Source organism: Odocoileus virginianus, chromosome 23, assembly GCF_023699985.2.
Source record: "Odocoileus virginianus isolate 20LAN1187 ecotype Illinois chromosome 23, Ovbor_1.2, whole genome shotgun sequence".
NCBI classification, from domain to species: domain Eukaryota; kingdom Metazoa; phylum Chordata; class Mammalia; order Artiodactyla; family Cervidae; genus Odocoileus; species Odocoileus virginianus.
This window is the reverse complement of record NC_069696.1, coordinates 659281-677575: the sequence shown is the minus strand read 5'-3', so window position 1 is coordinate 677575 and position 18295 is coordinate 659281. Positions and strand designations below refer to the sequence as shown.

General features: G+C 56.7%; 2 protein-coding genes across 3 annotated transcripts; both read left to right on the top strand.

The window, feature by feature from the left end:
* Positions 1-380: 380 nt before the first annotated feature.
* On the top strand, positions 381-13891 carry USP5 (ubiquitin specific peptidase 5). Of its 2 annotated transcripts, none has more exons than XM_020878666.2 (20): positions 381-583; positions 3296-3421; positions 3668-3734; positions 3949-4082; positions 4230-4375; positions 4641-4825; positions 5294-5388; positions 6188-6381; positions 7099-7170; positions 7433-7520; positions 7650-7775; positions 8696-8849; positions 9153-9327; positions 9956-10044; positions 10836-10958; positions 11533-11676; positions 11767-11912; positions 12131-12284; positions 12530-12614; positions 13232-13891. In XM_020878666.2, exons 1-20 carry the CDS (start codon positions 473-475, stop codon positions 13323-13325), a joined length of 2508 nt encoding a protein of 835 aa, XP_020734325.1. In that variant the 5' UTR covers positions 381-472; the 3' UTR covers positions 13326-13891. The 2 variants fall into 2 exon arrangements, with proteins under 2 accessions (XP_020734325.1, XP_020734324.1); XM_020878665.2 differs by having other exon boundaries at positions 10836-11027.
* Positions 13892-14795: 904 nt separating this feature from the next.
* Positions 14796-18292, top strand: TPI1 (triosephosphate isomerase 1). The gene is made up of 7 exons (XM_020878782.2): positions 14796-15058; positions 16178-16301; positions 16417-16501; positions 16577-16709; positions 16986-17071; positions 17456-17543; positions 17675-18292. The coding sequence occupies exons 1-7, from the start codon at positions 14833-14835 to the stop codon at positions 17791-17793; spliced, it is 861 nt and encodes a 286-aa protein (XP_020734441.1). The 5' UTR covers positions 14796-14832; the 3' UTR covers positions 17794-18292.
* The last annotated feature ends 3 nt before the right edge of the window (positions 18293-18295 follow it).

The window sequence follows — 18295 nt, the reverse complement described above, 5'->3', positions numbered from 1 at the left end:
CTAACCCTCTAGAACCCCGCCTCATTGGACAGCCCATTTTCAAATACCAAGACTACAGCTGCCCTTTAATTTTCCCATTGGACAGGTCTCCCAGGAAAGTTTCTGGGATTGACTGGTTTAAACAACCATCAGTTTCTGCTCTTCAGTAGAAGATACGCGAATGCACTGTAAAGTCCCAGAGTCTCGGCAGCAAAACTCCTGGGCCCACCTCGCTGATCTACGTGCGCTCTGCCCTGGAGGAGTGGGATTGGCTCTTTCGACCATCGATTGTATTAGAAGTGCTTTTCATTGGCGATGGTCAAGAGGCGGGCAGAGGGCGGAGCACTAGCGGGCAGGCTCGGTCCAACTGCCATTCTCGCGCGTCTTCCCTTCGGCGCATGCACCTAACGAGTGGTGCTCATTGGATGGAAGGGTAGGGGGGGGACTAGAAGCGGTGAGAACCGCTGTGTGTGGAAGAGCTGGTGCCGGTGTCATGGCGGAGCTGAGTGAGGAGGCGCTGCTGTCAGTATTACCGACGATCCGGGTCCCCAAGGCTGGAGACCGGGTCCACAAAGACGAGTGCGCCTTCTCCTTCGACACACCGGTAAGCCCATTCCCCACGCCCGCAGCGAGCACGACTTCCATCTCCCTGGTCATTCTGCCGGGGCCTGCAAGGCTTGGGCCACCGCCTCCCTGCGGTGCACCATGGGGCTTGTAGTCTTCCACGCTACTCATGCCGTTGCTTTGAATTCGCGCGAGCTGTCGTCTGACTACCACTCCCGAAAGCAACCGCGCCCGCCCCACCCGCTCCTCGTCTCATGGAGCACTGTGGGGATTGTAGTCGCTCACTCCCCTCATTGCCGTTCTAAACTAGAGGCTCCACCCAGTTGCCGGACTACATCTCCCACGTGGACCCCTGCGAAAGCCTGGGAGTTGGCCTTGCCTGTCGCGCATGGCTCTCCGGGTTTTGTAGTCTCATGTGGGAGGGATGGGGCGACCCCCCCCCCCCCCTCGCTGTTCTGAGCCCGGGTTGGGGGTAGTAGGGTGGGGACTGCAGTTCCCAGGCGCCCAGTAGCCTGGAAGTGGCCTTGAAGAAGGCTGGTTCTGAGAAAGGCTGAGTTATAGAGCCTCCACCCATGGTTAATTTGGTCAGGGGGCGGGGAGGTGGGTCATTGGGTGGGGGTGGGGGGAAGAGGAGAGGAAAGCTCTAGTCGTTTCTCCTTTGAGGTGAATCATGGCCGCAGTCCCCTTTCTTTCTCCCATCCATCAGAGAGCGCAGAGGGAAACCTTTAGAAAGTATTTCCAGAGAGATGGTTTCTTTCTTGGGGGACACTAAGGCTTCTTTCCCATCCCACTCCCACTCCTGACTAGTTAGACAAAGCCACCACCCACACCCTGCTTCACGTTTGGCAGCCTCCACCCGGTACCTCCCTTCCTGCAGTTCTGCCTTCCTGTGACACCGTCAGGCAGACACAAGCCTCCCGCCAGGCCAGAGCCTGAACTGAGGGCAGCAGCCTTGCTGGGATCCGCCCCCCTCACCACCCCTCCCTCAAGCCGCTGTGGGCCCTGCCCAGGGTGTTCAGCCAGACCAGCTCGTGGCTGGGAAAACTGCAAGTCAGAGTGGAAAGGCTTCATTAATGCATCGCCAGTGCTGAGTATTGCAGGGTGATCTGAGGTCCATTTCAGGGTCATCACTGTGATTTGTGGGTTGCTTGGATTGCTAGGCTTTGATATGGGCCTCAGACAACGTGCTGCTTCTCTGAAGTCTGGCTTTGGCAGAACGTAAAGAGGACAGCTGCTCAGAGCAGAACTCTGGGGTTCCCAGTCCTTGGTGGGATCTTTTATTGGCAACAGAGGAGTTTAATCACTGCAGAGCTCCCACAGGCCTCCCAGTTTATCAAGTGCATGGATGGTGAAGTGCTGTCTTTCTCAGGAAGAAAAGGTTTTTTTCCCCTTAATTATCAACAGATGGTAGAAGTCTCCCTTTCTATACTCCTGTCTCTCTCCTTAATAATGGTTTGAATAATCCAAAAGGGGTTTCGATTTCATTACACTTTTTTTTCTCTCTTCCCTGTCAAGAGGTCTCCATTGGTTGTCTTTGCTAACCAACTTCTGGCATATTTGATGATCTTTAAATTGGGTTCATGGTAGAAAGAGTTTATGTGACTTCCCTGATGAGAAATGCTCTATTTGTCCATAAATTTTGTAACCTGCACAGTTCTCAGGAGTGGTACAGAGCGATCTATGGGATGGAGAACTGCCCTATTTTTAATTCCCAGCAGAGAATTTTTCAAGGCCACTGAGGCTTTAATTCCAGGAAGAAGATGCCTGTTGTTGCTTGGATCTGAGAGAAGATTCTGTTGTCCCCAGTTTCCTCTGCCCCCTTCTCCAGAACCCTCTTCACAAGGGCACTGGTAGACTCACTCAGGTTGGGGAAAGCCCATGTCCCCTCCTCTGCTGTGATTTACAGTGGACACGTCTTTTCCCTGGTTTCTTCCTGGGCTATGTGTATTCTAGCTGTCTCAGAAAGTGTTGCTAGATTGTTCCAGAAGAGGAATGGCTTTGAGGTTGGAGGCTGATGGGACTTCTTGGAGATTTGGTTATGGGGCGGGGTGGGGGGGGTGGGGGGGTGCATCCGGGTGGTGGCTGGAGAAGGCTGGGCTTCGTGTCCTTGCCAGACGGGGTCCTGGTTCAGCTGTGAGCCCCAAGCAGCACATGGTTCCCTTGGAGCCAGCCTTTAGCAAGAAAGAGGAGACAAACCAATGTGGGCCAGGGTTTGATCACCTGGTAGAGTGAGGTAAAGGAAATGTCTGATCTTGCTGGCAAGCCCACGGGTTAGATGTCATGTTCAGATGCTAGTATCTCTTCTCCTCCAGTCTGGAAGGTTTGCTGAATCTTGGTGGTCAGGTGGGGTTGGTCATGGTGTTCCTGGTTTAGGTGCAGTGTCTGACATGGAGTTATTCCCAGGTCTGTAGTAGTTGATCCCGATTCACTCTGGATCTCAAGGCTCCAGGAAGGAGATCAAGGGAGTTCTCTGCATTGACTGGAGGGCTTCAACGAAGGAAGAGGAGTGGTGACTGATAGGCATTGCTCAGCCCAAGTGTCCTTGTTGGCCATTACCAAAGACATAGGAGGATGGGGAGACTCTTAGCCATGTACCAGGTCCTGAAAGACTAATAGGTGACTTGCCAGAGGCCACACAGTGCTTAAGAACAGACCTTGCTTCCGGAAGCCACTCATTTCTAACCCCAGGTCTGCCTTCCCCTGGCCAAGCTTCATCCTGCCTGTGTTTCCGCCCCTGCCTCTTGTCCTGCAGGAGTCTGAGGGCGGCCTCTACATCTGCATGAACACATTTCTGGGCTTTGGAAAACAGTATGTGGAGAGACATTTTAACAAGACTGGCCAGCGAGTCTACCTGCACCTTCGGCGAACCCGGCGCCCGGTAGGCAAGACCTGCTGCCCTCAGGCTCATCCTGCTGGGCCACCAGGTTGAATCTGTCTGTCCCATCCTGACCTCTCGGGCCTCATTTCCGCCCCCTACCTGCTTCTGCTGGGGCCATTAAAACTCAGCATTTTCTTTTAGCTCTTATCTTTTCTGAGATTAACCTACTCCATCCCCGTCCATCCATTGTCCATCTGTCCCTTCCCTGGTGCTGGGGCTGATCGTGCTCTTCCTGCCTCACTGCAGAAAGAGGAAGATGCGACTGCAGGCACTGGAGACCCTCCCCGAAAGAAACCCACCCGACTGGCCATCGGTGAGTGTCTCTTCCCTGAGCTGGTTTTTCCTGCTCTCAGAGGTGCTAGGAAAGCCCCCAAAGATGGGGCCTGGTCAGTGGCCCTGGGACCCTGGAGGGGGCAAGATGAAGCACTGTATCAGAGGATGGGGGTCCCCCTGCGGTGGTCATCCTACCCGCACTCCTTCCCCCATTACCCCACCCCCCCGCCCCAGCTCCTTCCTTGTCTCACCAGGTGTCGAAGGCGGTTTTGACCTCAACGAGGAGAAGTTTGAATACGACGAGGATGTAAAGATCGTCATTCTGCCGGATTACCTGGAAATAGCCCGGGATGGGCTGGGGGGACTGCCCGACATTGTGAGAGATCGGGTACAAACACCTTCCCTCCCTACCGAAGATTCTGGGGCAGGCGGGGTCAGAGCAGCAGGGTGGTGGGCAAGCTCCAGGAAAACTGAAGATGGAGGGGTGGGTGGAGCTGGAAACTGGGTCCCGCCTCTGACCCTCTGCTTCCCCCAGGTGACCAGTGCGGTGGAGGCCCTCCTGTCGGCCGACTCGGCCTCCCGCAAGCAGGAGGTGCAGGCCTGGGATGGGGAAGTGCGGCAGGTGTCTAAGCATGCCTTCAATCTCAAGCAGCTGGACAACCCTGCTCGGATCCCTCCCTGGTGAGGCCTGCCCCACCCACCCCCACCTCGGGGTGAGACCCGCAGGGCAGGGGCAAGCAGTCACCCTTCTGGGAGTCTGGAGGGAGAGAGGCTCAGGAGCAGGATAAGGAGGGAGAGTCGCGGGGAGCTGGACTTGGGAAGGGGACGTCCCGAGGAGACGAGAGAGGCTTTAGACCAGCGGGGGAGCTGCAGAGCCCCGTCTGTCCGTCCACCGCTCCCGTAAACTGCTGACCTGTACTCAGCTCGTTTTCTTCACCGGGGTCAGTGGCTGGAAGTGCTCCAAGTGTGACATGCGGGAGAACCTTTGGCTCAACCTCACGGACGGCTCCATCCTGTGTGGCCGGCGCTACTTCGATGGCAGCGGGGGCAACAACCACGCTGTGGAGCACTTCCGGGAGACGGGCTACCCGCTGGCCGTCAAGCTGGGCACCATCACCCCCGACGGAGCTGGTACACCCCGCCCCTTCCACGTGGACATCCCTGGGTCTGAATCACTACTCATTTCACATGACACGAACAAAACATGAGTCCAGTCTCCTGATAAACAATGAAAATATTGCAGATGAAACAGAACTTTCAGATAGCCCCCTGATACCCCAGTCCCCATCCTAGTGATGACCGTCATTCGCTTGTAAGTAAGAGAGTAGGTCTTCTTCCAAACTCACTTCACTCTCGAACCTCCTCCTGCTGGGTGGAGACACAACCAGTTCCAGCCCTCGTCCTGTTTCATTGCATCTTCTCTGACAGCCAATCCAAGAAGGGCTCGAGGCCTCTCTGATGCTCGAGGGATTCAGGAGGGTTGCCCTCTGGGCTTGTCCTGCTGTCCCACCAAGGCCTCTCGGAGCAGGGGGCGGGCTCAGTGGTTGGGTGGGGCCTGAACTGCCCGCCCCCTGACACTGCTCCTGCCTCCCACACTAGATGTGTACTCATACGATGAGGATGACATGGTCCTGGATCCCAACCTGGCCGAGCACCTGTCCCACTTCGGTATTGACATGCTGAAGATGCAGAAGGTGAGACTGCTCTCTGCTCAGATTCTCTCATCCCTGCCCGTCAGGCCGTCCCTCCTTGCCCGAGGCTGAGGCTGAGGTAGCAAGGAGGGAAGAGATGCCACGGTGACCCCTGTTCCCAGGATTCGTGGGCTTCCTGTGAAAAGCCTTACAGAATCATTTCATCATTCAGCGACTATTACTGAGCGCCTGTTGTGTGCTGGTCACTCTGAATGAGGCAGGGGTGGTCCTTGGCTCGTAGGCTTCTACCAGATGAGACACAGGCGTCCATTGTGTGCTTGTGCAGGTCAGGGAATAACCACCGACTGTAGGCAGAGCTGCCGGAGTTTCCAGCAGGGGCCGCCGGGCCCAGGGGACCAAGGAAGCGATGCTGGGGTGGAGATCTGAGGGTGAGAAGGGGTAGCTTCAGAATGGAGGAACACTTCAGCTAGGGGATGTCATGTTCACTTCATCCCCTCATGTGGGCGGAGGCCTGCTGCCTGATGGGCCCCTGGAGGTTGCCTGTGGCCTTCCGGAACTTGCACCAGAGGATGCCCAGCAGGCCTCCCATGTCAGGGTCTATAATTTAGCATGTTCCAGGCTCCAGCTGGCTCTCATCCTAGACTATGTTTTAGAACATAAAAGACACAGATCTGGGGCTTCTCTGGTGGAAACAGCGGCTAAAAGCCCGTGCTTCCAGTGCAGAGGGTCCGGGTTCAATCTCTGGTCAGGGAAGTAGATTCCACATGCCCCAACTAAGACCTAGCACAGCCAAATTAAAAAGAAAAAAAGACGCAGGTCTGAAGTGCCTCCTCCCGTGCAGACGGACAAGACGATGACAGAGCTGGAGATAGACATGAACCAGCGCATCGGTGAGTGGGAGCTGATCCAGGAGTCAGCGGTGCCGCTCAAGCCGCTGTCCGGGCCCGGCTACACCGGCATCCGCAACCTGGGCAATAGCTGCTACCTCAACTCGGTGGTCCAGGTGCTCTTCAGCATCCCCGACTTCCAGAGGAAGTGAGTCCTCCCTCCCCCCGCAGCCAGCCCCCGACCCCAGGCCCTCCGCCCGCAGCCGGCCCCCTGGCTCTGCCCTGACCCCCAGCCCTCTCCTAGCAGCCAGCCTCCGGGCGCCCACCTCTGGTGCCCTCAGGACCTCTGTTCTAGCTCAGTCTTGGTTCTTGGTACATTCCGGGGAGCAGGTTGTAAAGTTGCTTATACACGAGCCCACTGGTGGGGCCAGATGCTCAGTCCCAGGGCTCTCCCAGGCCTCCTGATGGATTCAAGGGCCAACAGGTGCTCTTTATTTTGAGCAGTGATATCAGATGAGCACCTAACGTGGGCATGGCGCAACTGGGGAGAGGAGAGGGCTGGGACATGGAGACAGAAGAAAGGCAAGTTAGGGTTAGGGAAGTGAGCTTCCTGTCTAAATAGGAAGGCCTGAGACACATGTGAAAATTTAGAACATATTGACAGTTCTAGGCAAAGAACATGAAGTGTATTTATCCTTCTGAGTGTCTTCTCTCACCCTGTGGCTCTGTCTCAGAGCAGAGGCTTGTGTACCTGGCATGCTGACTGGTTTGGGAAAGGAAGGGAAGGCAGGTTGCTCTAAAGACGTGGACCCCAAGTGTCAAACACATGTTTCCCCACTCTGGAGGGAACTGTTCCCTGAACGGTCCCTTCCCTTTTACTCTGGGCCTGACCACAGCCCCTTCAGTGATCCTTCCCTTGGCTCAGGTACGTGGATAAGCTGGAAAAGATCTTCCAGAATGCTCCAACGGACCCCACCCAGGACTTCAGCACCCAGGTGTACGTAGCTGGGCCTGTGTGCCCTCCTTCTCCTCCATGACCCCCTGAAGTGAGCAACAGTGTAGCCCCTGGCCAGCTAGCCACTTTCCAATGGCTGTCTTCCAATGCTGTCTGCCTTAAGTTGGGTTCCCATGGAAACTAAGGTGGTTCCCATTTAAGAGAGTTGTCTTAGGGGGTTTGAGCAGGGGTCGAGTTGGGGAGGTAAGGGGTAGATTGGTGGTGTCAGACGGAAGCTAAATGGTTCTCTCGGGTGATGACACAGGGCCAAGCTGGGCCACGGCCTGCTCTCGGGGGAGTATTCCAAGCCAGCACCAGAGTCGGGCGATGGGGAGCAGGTCACGGAGCAGAAGGTGGGTGTGGACCTCCGTCCCTCTCAGGCTCTGGAATGGTGGGGGAACTGAGATCCATCTGGGACGTGTCTAAAGGCCACTTGGTGGCCTCTCGGGCCCCGGCTGAATGACTGCCCCGATTCTGCCTAGGAAGTCCAAGATGGCATCGCCCCTCGGATGTTCAAGGCCCTCATTGGCAAGGGTCACCCCGAGTTCTCCACCAACCGGCAGCAGGATGCCCAGGAGTTCTTCCTGCACCTTATCAACATGGTGGAGGTGAGGACAGGGAGGCGGGGGCGATCTTCACTCTCCTCCTGCCTACCTGCACTTCGTCTCACTCCTTCCCGCTGCTCACTCGTTACTCCTCTGTCAGCCCCAACCCAGCCCCACCCCAGTGACCCCGAGCACTGATCCTTTCCTGAGAGCGGTGTTTGCACCTGAGGACACTTGTCAGGCTTGCAGCCTAATGAAGGATGCTCCCAAAGAAAATGATAGGCGAGCACTTAGTGCTTAGAAAGAAAGTGCTTAGAAAGAAAGAAAGAAAGGAACTTCCCTGATGGTCCAGTGGTTACGACTCTGCCTTCCAACACAGAGGGATGCAGGATCAATCCCTGGTCGGGAACCCAGGATCCTCCAGGCCAGGAAACCAGAACCAAGCAATATTGTAACAAATTCAATAAATACTTTTTTTATTTTTATTTTTATTTAATAATTATTTTTAACAAATACTTTTTAAAAAAAAAATATTTATTGACTCGGCTGTGCCGGTCTTAGTTGTGGCACACGGGATCTTTGATCTTTCATGACGGCATGTGAATTCTTATTAGTTTCCACAAGTGGTATCCAGTTCCCTCACCAGGGATCGAACCTGGGCCCCCTACATTGGGGGTGAGGAGTCTTAGCCATTGGACCACCAGGGACATCCCCAATAAAGACTTTTTTTTAAAAGGAGGTCCACATTAAAGAAAAATAGAAAGTACAGGCACTTTCCCACATAGTCCCGCAGTGCCAGGATGGGCTGGAACTGGCGGGTTGATGAGAGAAGGTTTATCCTCTGCTCTTCCGTCCCTGCACCTCTTTGTGCCCCGCCCCTCTCCTTTCCACTCCCCTCTCCCCCTGACCCCCCAGTGACTCTTGTAGGCCCCCACCCCAGTGCTTGGCTGTCTAGACCTCCCCACCCTGCCTCTTCCCCATAGAGGAATTGCCGGAGCTCCGAAAATCCTAACGAAGTGTTCCGCTTCCTGGTGGAGGAAAAGATCAAGTGCCTGGCCACAGAGAAGGTGAAGTACACCCAGCGAGTGGACTACATCATGCAGCTGCCCGTGCCCATGGACGCGGCCCTGAACAAAGGTGGGTGCTCTGCCACCCGCCTGGGGGCTGAAGCCTGGCAGCGATGGGGCTTGGGCGCCTTTCAGGAGCAGAGCCCGCGGTATCCCTGCTTCCCGACCAGGTGGGGGTGTGGGATTGACCTTGCCCGCAGCTGGTCAGCTGAGCTGTGCTGAGAAAGAGCCCAGGTCACAGGCAGCCGTGTGTCCACTGGGTTTGGGGAGGCAGAGGAGCTGAGGTAGCTGTGGACTCAGAGGCGGTAGGGCGGGGCTGAGGGGGGCCCCTAGCGCCCCCTCTGAAGGGTCCACTCACTGCTGCTGTCACCAGAGGAGCTTCTGGAGTATGAGGAGAAGAAGCGGCAAGCTGAAGAGGAGAAGCTGCCTCTGCCTGAGCTAGTTCGGGCCCAGGTGCCCTTCAGCTCCTGCCTGGAGGCTTATGGTGCCCCCGAGCAGGTGGACGACTTCTGGAGCACGGCCCTGCAAGCCAAGTCAGTCGCCGTCAAGTAAGTCCTGTGGGTCCCGGCCTCTGTCAGGGTCATCCCCGAGATGCTGTCAACCTCTTATGCGTTCTCTCATCCCTTTGTGGTCGGAACTCAGGCTTCCATCAGTTGAGGCAGGTAACCTGGGGGCCTGAGGGGAACCGAGAGGCCCTGGCAGGAGTGGACTTGAATAACTGCTACCTGTTACCTTTTCCTGCCCCTGCCAGTCTTCATCTCTTTTGGGATGGATGGGGTCACTTTTCAGGAAGCCTCTGCTCACTTCCCCAGTGCTGGCAGAGCACGGGCACTTAGGAACAGTCGTGGACAGAACTGAGATTTCTAGCACATAGTCTTACTTTTTGCTAACCTGTCACTGGTGTGAACCTGAGATCTGAGAGAGTACTTTGGTCTCCGAGATTTCAGCCACCTGCCCCTTTGCTGTTCCTGCCCCTAAGACCCGCCCCCCCCCCCATTCCCCTACTTCCTACCGTCTGCTGCTGTTCGTCTGCAGACACTCTTGATGCCTGTCCAGGTCAGGAAAGGAATATAAATTATCTTCAGGGCGGTTAGTTCTTCTATCTATGAGAGGCTGGACCTGGGTGGGGCTTTCAGGACAGCTTCTCTGGGTACCAGGCCATTCTTTATTCCCTAGGACCACACGATTTGCCTCGTTCCCTGACTACCTGGTCATCCAGATCAAGAAGTTCACCTTCGGCTTGGACTGGGTGCCAAAGAAACTGGGTATGGTGGCCTGGACAAGCAAGGGAGGCTAAGCAGAAAATGCTAGAAAAAGAAGGGGCCTTGACATGTAAACTAGTGCTTCTTCAGCTTTCCTCTGAAAGGGGAAACATTATTAAGACTTTTTGATTTAAAAAAACTTTTTAACTACCTTTTTTAATTGAAGTATCATTGACTTACAACATGGTGTTAATTACTGCTGTAGAGCAGAGCGATTCAGTTATGTTAAATACATATATATTCCTTTTAAAATTTTTTTGTTACAGTTTATCATAGGATATTGAGGATAGTGTGCTGTGCTATACAGTAGGACGTTGTTGTTTAAGACTTCTTTGATTTTATAGTTATGACTTACACAAGCAAAAGTGGTTTTCATAGTTTTACTTTTATACAGTTGGTAAGATGTTTTCATTTTGATAATCTTGAAACAGTTTGTTTCCACGGGTCTCACAGGCCCCTGGCAACTTTGCAAACCCCAGAACTAGCTTCATTTCCTAGAGAAGTTGAGCCCCACGGAAGTACAGAATCGTTCCGTGGCACAGTCAGAGACCCCTCCCTGGCTCGTGGCTCATTGGTGGTAGATCTAAGACCGGAATCCTGTTCACTTGCCCCCCCACCCCCACCCAGCCTGTGGTTATTTTTATCACACGGTAATGGGTCCCTACAATGGGTCCTGCTCTGCGCATCATTACAGAGCAAGATGGGAGCAGGGGCCTGAGATTCCCAGAGTGCTCTTCCCAGGAGGGCCTCGGGGATCTGCCGAGGTGAACTTTGTCCTGCCGTACGCTTTCTAGACGTGTCCATCGAGATGCCCGAGGAGCTAGACATCTCTCAGCTGAGGGGCACAGGGCTGCAGCCTGGAGAGGAGGAGCTGCCCGACATTGCCCCACCCCTGGTCACTCCGGATGAGCCCAAAGGTAGCCTTGGTTTCTATGGCAACGAAGACGAAGACTCCTTCTGCTCCCCTCACTTCTCCTCTCCGACATGTTAGTGACTCTTCTTCCTGCCTGTCTCTTTCCCTTGCTGATGGGGGTCTTCTCTGCCTGCCACCCCTTGGCCCTGTCCTTTGTGCTCCTCCTGTCCTCCCTTTCAAATTGTCTCTGCCGTCCTGATGGACGTGAGGACTGAGAGAACACCCCTGCCGCATTCTCTGTGTGGGTGGATCAGTGCTGGCTAATTGCCTCTGTCCCTGTAACCTCGTGGGCTGGGGGCAGGGGCGGGGGCTCATACTCCAGAAACAACTTATTGTGGGAGAATGAACAGGGAAGGGGCGCCCTGGGGAACCTCTGGCCTCAGTTCTGCAGACCTTGAGGATAGTGCCAGCCCCACATGAGGTTGTGTTGCCATTTTAGTTCTGGAATAAGGTGCCAGGCCGTGGAGGAAAAAATGCATGGAACGGGTGGTTGGGAGAGGGCTGGGGGGAGGCTGTTGGGGACGGGCAGGGAGTGGCCCAAGGAGTCAGGCCCCTGTGCCCATGCTTTTCCCCCGCAGCGCCCATGTTGGATGAGTCGGTCATCATCCAGCTAGTGGAGATGGGCTTCCCCATGGATGCCTGCCGCAAAGCTGTCTACTACACGGGCAACAGCGGGGCCGAGGCCGCCATGAACTGGGTCATGTCACACATGGACGACCCGGGTAGGCAGGGCTGGGGAGCTGGAGCGGGGGAGAGGGGTGGCAGGCAGGGCCAGCATCTCCCCCAAACACTTGAACCCCTTCCATCCCCAGATTTTGCAAACCCCCTCATCCTGCCTGGCTCCAGTGGGCCCGGTTCCACGAGTGCAGCCACTGACCCCCCACCGGAGGACTGTGTGACCACCATCGTCTCCATGGGCTTCTCCCGGGACCAGGCCTTGAAAGCCCTTCGGGCCACGGTATGGGCGCCCCCCCCCCAGCTGAGGACAGGTCCGCTGGGAAGATGAGGGCGGGAGTGAGGTTTCACCCCTCAGGAGCAAGTGAGGACTACCCCTGTGGTTTGGCCAGTCTGGGGCTCCACCCTTGAGTGGCTGTGATGAAGGAGCAGAGGCCTTCACTGGGGGTTTCTCAACTCTGACCTTGCTTTTTAAAAAAGTAACACTTCCTCCTTCCCAAGAACAACAGTTTAGAACGGGCTGTGGACTGGATCTTCAGTCACATTGACGACCTGGACGCAGAAGCTGCCATGGACATCTCGGAGGGCCGCTCAGCTGCCGACTCCATCTCCGAGTCCATACCAGTGGGACCTAAAGTCCGGGATGGTCCTGGAAGTGAGTGTCGCTGGGAGAATATAGCCAGTCTGCTCCACTAGGTCTTCACCACCAGGCGGCTCTGCTTCCCTAGGGAGGGTGGAGTCAGAAGTTTCATGGACGTGACTCCTGAAGCTGGGGTCTGGGAGGCTGAGATAGACTTGGCCCCAGCCTGTCTGCCATCTCTAAAATCCCACCCTGGGCATGAGCTGCTGGACACATCCCCCTCCCTCACTGTCTGCTCTGCCCTCTCTCCCCTTCCCTAGAGTATCAGCTCTTTGCCTTCATTAGTCACATGGGCACCTCGACCATGTGTGGTCACTACGTCTGCCACATCAAGAAGGAAGGCAGGTGAGGGGCCAGCACGTGCCTTCTGCATGGGGGAGGGGTGGTGGGAATGGGTAGGGGCATCCTAGTAGACCCTAGAATATTCCTGGGTGGCAGGGGAACATAGGGAACTGCTGGTGCAGGCCACAATTCACCAGAAATTGATAGAAAGCCTGAGGGCAGAGATGGGCAAACTAGGGCTCCAGGACTGAATTGGGCCACTCGCTTTTATAAATAGTTTTAACGACCATGGCCACATTCATTTATGTATCATCTGTGGCTATTTTCACGCTGCAGCAGGCAAGTTGCATAGCTGCATAGTTGCATAGACCAGATGGCCTGCAAAACCTGAAATATTTCCTGTCTGGCCTTGACAAAGCTTGCTGACCTCTACCTAAAAGGAATAGGTGGGGGTGGGCTGTAAAGACAGCACAGGGGTCCAAAGACACAGAGGAAAAACGACCCTGTGAGATGGGACACTCCCTTCAGGCAGGAGGCAGCTGGGCTGAGTTTGGGGGCCCAGGCAGAGAAGGTTGCGAGCCTTTGCCCCTGAACCACCAGGGTCAAGTCCAGGGACCACGTCAGAAAGACAGACTTGAGGATGCCTGGGTCGTTCACCCTTCTCCCACCCCATTCCCCAGGTGGGTGATCTACAACGACCAGAAAGTGTGTGCCTCTGAGAAGCCGCCCAAGGACCTAGGCTACATCTACTTCTACCAGAGAGTGGCCAGCTAAGAGCCTGTCCTGAGGGCGCCCTGGGGACAGACCACCCAGCATGAGGAATGGGGCTGAGGGATGGACGCCTCCCTGCTCGGTACCCCTTTTCTTTTCGTCCCCAGCAGCAGGGAAGAAGCGAGAGGCCAGGCAAAGCGTAGGGTGGGGGGGCCTCCGGGGAGACTTTGGGAATGGAGTCGGAGGGGGCAGGAGGGGCCGGCCGCCTGTCTGTGAGGAGACTGTTGCTTCCCTGCCCTTGACCCCACAGCGCTCTGCTTCTCTGTGATCCCGCCTGCCCGGTGTGGAGCGGGCTTGTTCGTGTGTGTGTGCGTGGGTGTGGGTGGGGGTGTTTGTGTGTGTAGCGTGGGTGTAGCTCTGTGCCGCCTCCTCCACCGAGGGGGCTTCTGTGCCTCCCCTCCCCCTTTGTGTGTGCTCCCCGTGTGGCGGGGCCAGGAGGGATGTGAGGGAAATGGGGAGCCGGCCCCCCCCTCGCCCTCCTGCCTCAGTCTTTGCCCCCCCCCGTCTCTCCCCGTCCTTCTCTGGAAAATGCCAAAATACAGGATGTGAATAAAAGTACAGTGGCTCAAGCGTGTCCTGTTTATCTTGGGGGAGACTGCCTTTCCTGGGTTAGCAGGGGGGTCAGGTTTTGAGAACTGTGGGCCCTGCTCCTCCATGGTGCTCTGTGCCCCCTCCAGCCCCCCTGGCAGGCAGTTCTATATTTTTTACTTCTATACATTTTACTGCTCTTGGGAAATTGGGGGCTGAGTGAGGTGCTCACGGGGGCAGGAGAGGGAGGCTGAGGGGTGGGGGCTGTCAGATGCAGGGAAGTGGAAGAAGGTCACATGAGAGGGGGCCCAAGTGGGTTCTTCTCGAGTGTCCCCAGGTGCCTGGTGGGGTGCCCCGGGCACCAGGCCTTGCAGTCCCTTGTCTGGCCCTGGCCGCTGGAGCAAAAAGTGACGTACTCCTGGAGGCAGGGCAGACCTCTGAACTGCCTCTTTAGTAGTTAAACGGTGTCCAGCCCATGTGGGGCGTCCCTCCGCCTGTGAACCCTGTTACTTGACCAGTTAACTGTGGGGCTGGGCCGGCCCTGGGTAGGTCAAAGGTGCCTGCTCAGCAGTCAGGGATGAGGCCTCTCCGTGGGGGCAGGGGGGGTTCCATTTCCCGGAGTTGGAAAGATGCCTCTCACGGCTCTGAGGCCAAGCCTAGGGGTGGAGTGGAGTGTCCACCAGGCGTTCAGCCAGCCAGCGATCGCCCCTGGGGATCATTCTAGCCCTCTGGGGGGCCGGGGGGCTGCAGCCGTGAAGCAGGGGTTCCCCTGAGCGCGGGGCGCACAGTTCGCGCCTTCTCCCCAAAGTCAGGCAATTCAAGCTGAAAGCGACCTAAGCGAGCCCGCGACGGCCGTGGAACGTTGCTACAAGAAAGGGTAACGTCAGAACCTCGCAACGCGGGCAGCGGGCGGGATCGGGGGCAGGGCGGCGGCGGGCGGCAGGCGGGGCCGGGGGCAGGGCTCCTGCGGGCCCGGCCAGCCATGGACGAGGACGCAGAGGGGGCGGGTTTCTGCATCTCGGCGCTGTATATAAGCGGCCAGTGGAAGCGGGGGCGCGCTGCTCCTGACCTTCAGCGTGCCTGCTCCTCAGCCATGGCGCCCTCCAGGAAGTTCTTCGTCGGGGGGAACTGGAAGATGAACGGGAGGAAGAACAACCTGGGGGAACTCATCAACACTCTGAACGCGGCCAAGGTGCCGGCCGACACCGGTGAGCCCTGGCTGGGGAGAGCCGGGGTGGGCGGTCGGGCGTGGTCGCCCTCTTCGGCACTCTCTTAGCGCGGGTCCGCTTGGCCCTGGGGTCCAGGGCTGTCGGGATCCGGGCCTGAGCTCCGCGGCCGCTGAACTGGGGGTGTGTCGGCGGGGAAAGGCGGGGCCGCATCTCATGGTGCCCTCTGGCTGTGGGTCGTGGAGGATAGTGGCCCCGGGGCGCAGACGGGGCCTGCACGGGCCCGGTGTGAAAGGTGAGCCCAGCCCTTGCGGGCGATCGGGAGAGGCCGGCTGCTGCCCGGTGAGTGGGGGTGGAGGCTGCGTGCCGGCTCCGGCTGCCCCCTGGGCGCGGGCTCCGTGCGCCGCCGCACGTAGCCCGCCGGAGACTCCTCCCCGCGCCTTGCTGGGTCGGCAGAGCTCCCCTACCGAGCCGCGTCGGCCTACTGAGCTACCGCTCCGATCCAGTCCGCTCATAGGCCTGTAGGACTCCGGCCTTCCGCGGAAAGGGGCAGAGCCATTTGGGAATGAGGCGCGCTCCTACCGTTTTCTCCAGCCTAAAAACTGGAAAGCGCAAGGCCTCTATGAGCTGGTCGACTCGCTGCCACCCACGGCCTGCGTCCTTGTCCCCTCACCCACCTGTCACAGAACCTCGGGGCTGATCGAGAGGCATCCTCTTGTGGTTTATTCTCCCAAAGATCCCAGTACAAACCCCAGTACAAAAGGAGTTGGCTCCTTCTGCTTTTGCTGAAAATCCTGGCCTGGCCTAGGGGAGGTGGGGATGGGCTATTTTAGAAGGGAGGCGGGGTTGGCCCCCAGAGAATGCTGAGTCTAAGAGGTGCCCAGGCCCAGAATAGCCTGGGGAAATCAGAGCCACAGCTGCTAAAGAGCAGAGGGCAGGGCAAGGGCCATGGCCTCTCAGGGGTACCTGGGAGGCTCAAAGACTTGGGTACAGGCCCAGCCTGGGCTGCAAAGTGGACAGAGATGATCGTGCTGGGGTGAAAAAGGGCAAAAGCAGAACTAAGAAAGTGGTGAAGGCGAGGGGACTCTGGAGCACGGGATGGGGTCTGGGGAATGAAAATTTTCCTGTGATCTCATCCCGTCTGTCACATCTCATCCTCAGAGGTGGTTTGCGCACCCCCCACTGCCTACATTGACTTCGCCAGGCAGAAGCTAGATCCCAAGATTGCAGTGGCTGCACAGAACTGTTACAAAGTGGCCAATGGGGCCTTTACGGGGGAGATTAGGTAAGATGCTGGTGGCCGAGGGGTGAGAGGGGGACCCCCAGCCCTTACTGTCCTCATGGAGGGGACAGCGACAGGATGGGCTCCCTGCTGAACCACGGCTTTACTCTTCCTTTAGCCCTGGCATGATCAAAGATCTTGGAGCCACGTGGGTAGTCCTGGGGCACTCTGAGAGAAGGCACGTCTTTGGGGAGTCAGATGAGGTTAGTAATGGGGGGGGAGGAGATGAGGGCTGGCTTGTTCCTAGATGGGTGCTCACCAAGTCTGTTCCTCAATAGCTGATTGGACAGAAAGTGGCCCATGCCCTGGCAGAGGGACTTGGAGTGATCGCCTGCATTGGGGAGAAGTTAGATGAGAGGGAAGCTGGCATCACTGAGAAGGTCGTTTTCGAGCAAACCAAGGTCATCGCAGGTATCTCTGAAGAAAGGGGCCCTTGAGCCTAGCCAGGGCTGTGAGACACAGAGGGTGGGGTCGGATGCCCTGCATCCTGAACCTATCTGGTGCTGATACAGGAAAGGGGAGAGTGGGAATCCTGTATCCTTCGGATTACCTCTACTCCTGCCTCTAATGTCACTTTCCTTTAATAGCCACCAGGGGGCAGTAGGCCACCAGCACTCATTCTCTGGGAAACAACTGGTTATGTTCTTCCTTGTTTTCACCCTGCCACCTGTGATCTCTGTCCCACAGATAATGTGAAGGATTGGAGCAAGGTTGTCTTGGCCTACGAGCCTGTGTGGGCCATTGGTACTGGCAAGACGGCGACACCCCAACAGGTAACCAAGCCCAGGAGCCCTGTCCTCATCCTCCCCTGTCTTGATAGAAGTGGATGGCCACAGAGATCACCTGGGCCAACCCCTCATTTAAAAGACAGGAGAGGGACTTCCCTGGAGATTAAGCCTCCACTGCAGGGGGCACTGGTTTGATCTGAGTCAGGGAACTAAGATCTCGAATGCTACATGTCAATCCTGCATGCTACATGTCAAGACTAAATAAATAATAAAAGAAAAGAGAGTTACTTGTCCCAGGATACCCATTCCAGGGCCTGGGTAGGATCGAAGCCCCAGGGTTCTTGCCCGCAAACCACATTGCCTGTTTCCACTGGAGCCCAGGGTTTTTTCCCCAGTGAGTGAAGGTCTTAGTCTGGCTTCTTGTTCTAGGCCCAGGAAGTACACGAAAAGCTCCGGGGATGGCTTAAGTCCAACGTCTCTGATGCAGTGGCTCAGAGCGCCCGCATCATTTATGGGGGTAAGTGGGTTTGGCTCCAGCCTGAGGTGGGGTGGGCTGAGAACCAGACCGAGCCCTCCTTCAACCTGGAGGTCGGCGTGGAGTACCCCCATCTCATCGCTGACCACTCCTGCTCTCGTCTCCCTTCCCAGGTTCTGTGACTGGGGCAACCTGCAAGGAGCTGGCAAGCCAGCCTGATGTGGATGGCTTCCTTGTGGGTGGTGCTTCTCTCAAGCCTGAGTTCGTCGACATCATCAATGCCAAACAATAAGCCCTGTCCATCTCCGCTACCCTTCCTGCCGAGCCAGGGACTAGGTAGCTCAGAAGCCCAGTAACTGTACTGCCCCCGACCTCCACACATGCTTCTTGTGATGTCGCCTGACCCCTCTCATGGCCGAATCCAAAGTATCTCTTCCTTTATCGTTTACACCCTACCTTGTCATGGTTGGGACCAGAACAATCCCGCCTCCACTTACTGTACCCGTTGGAACTAAACCTGTCGCCAAGGTGGCTGCTTCTTGGCTGAGAGGTGGGAGGGTGGTTTGCTCGTGGGTTCCCTCAGTCCCCAGTGAAGACAGGAGAGAGAACCGGTCCTGTCCCGTCTCCCGCCATGAGGCCAAGGGCTGAGAGAAAGCCCTGTCCTCCGCTGAGGCCAGGGCGCTGCTCCCTCCCACGGTGCCAACGCCTGTGTGTGTTGTGTCTGAGCAGTCCCGCGTGTGGGGGAATAAACACCTGGCACTGAGCCCTGTGGTGTGTTCCTCTTCACTGAACTT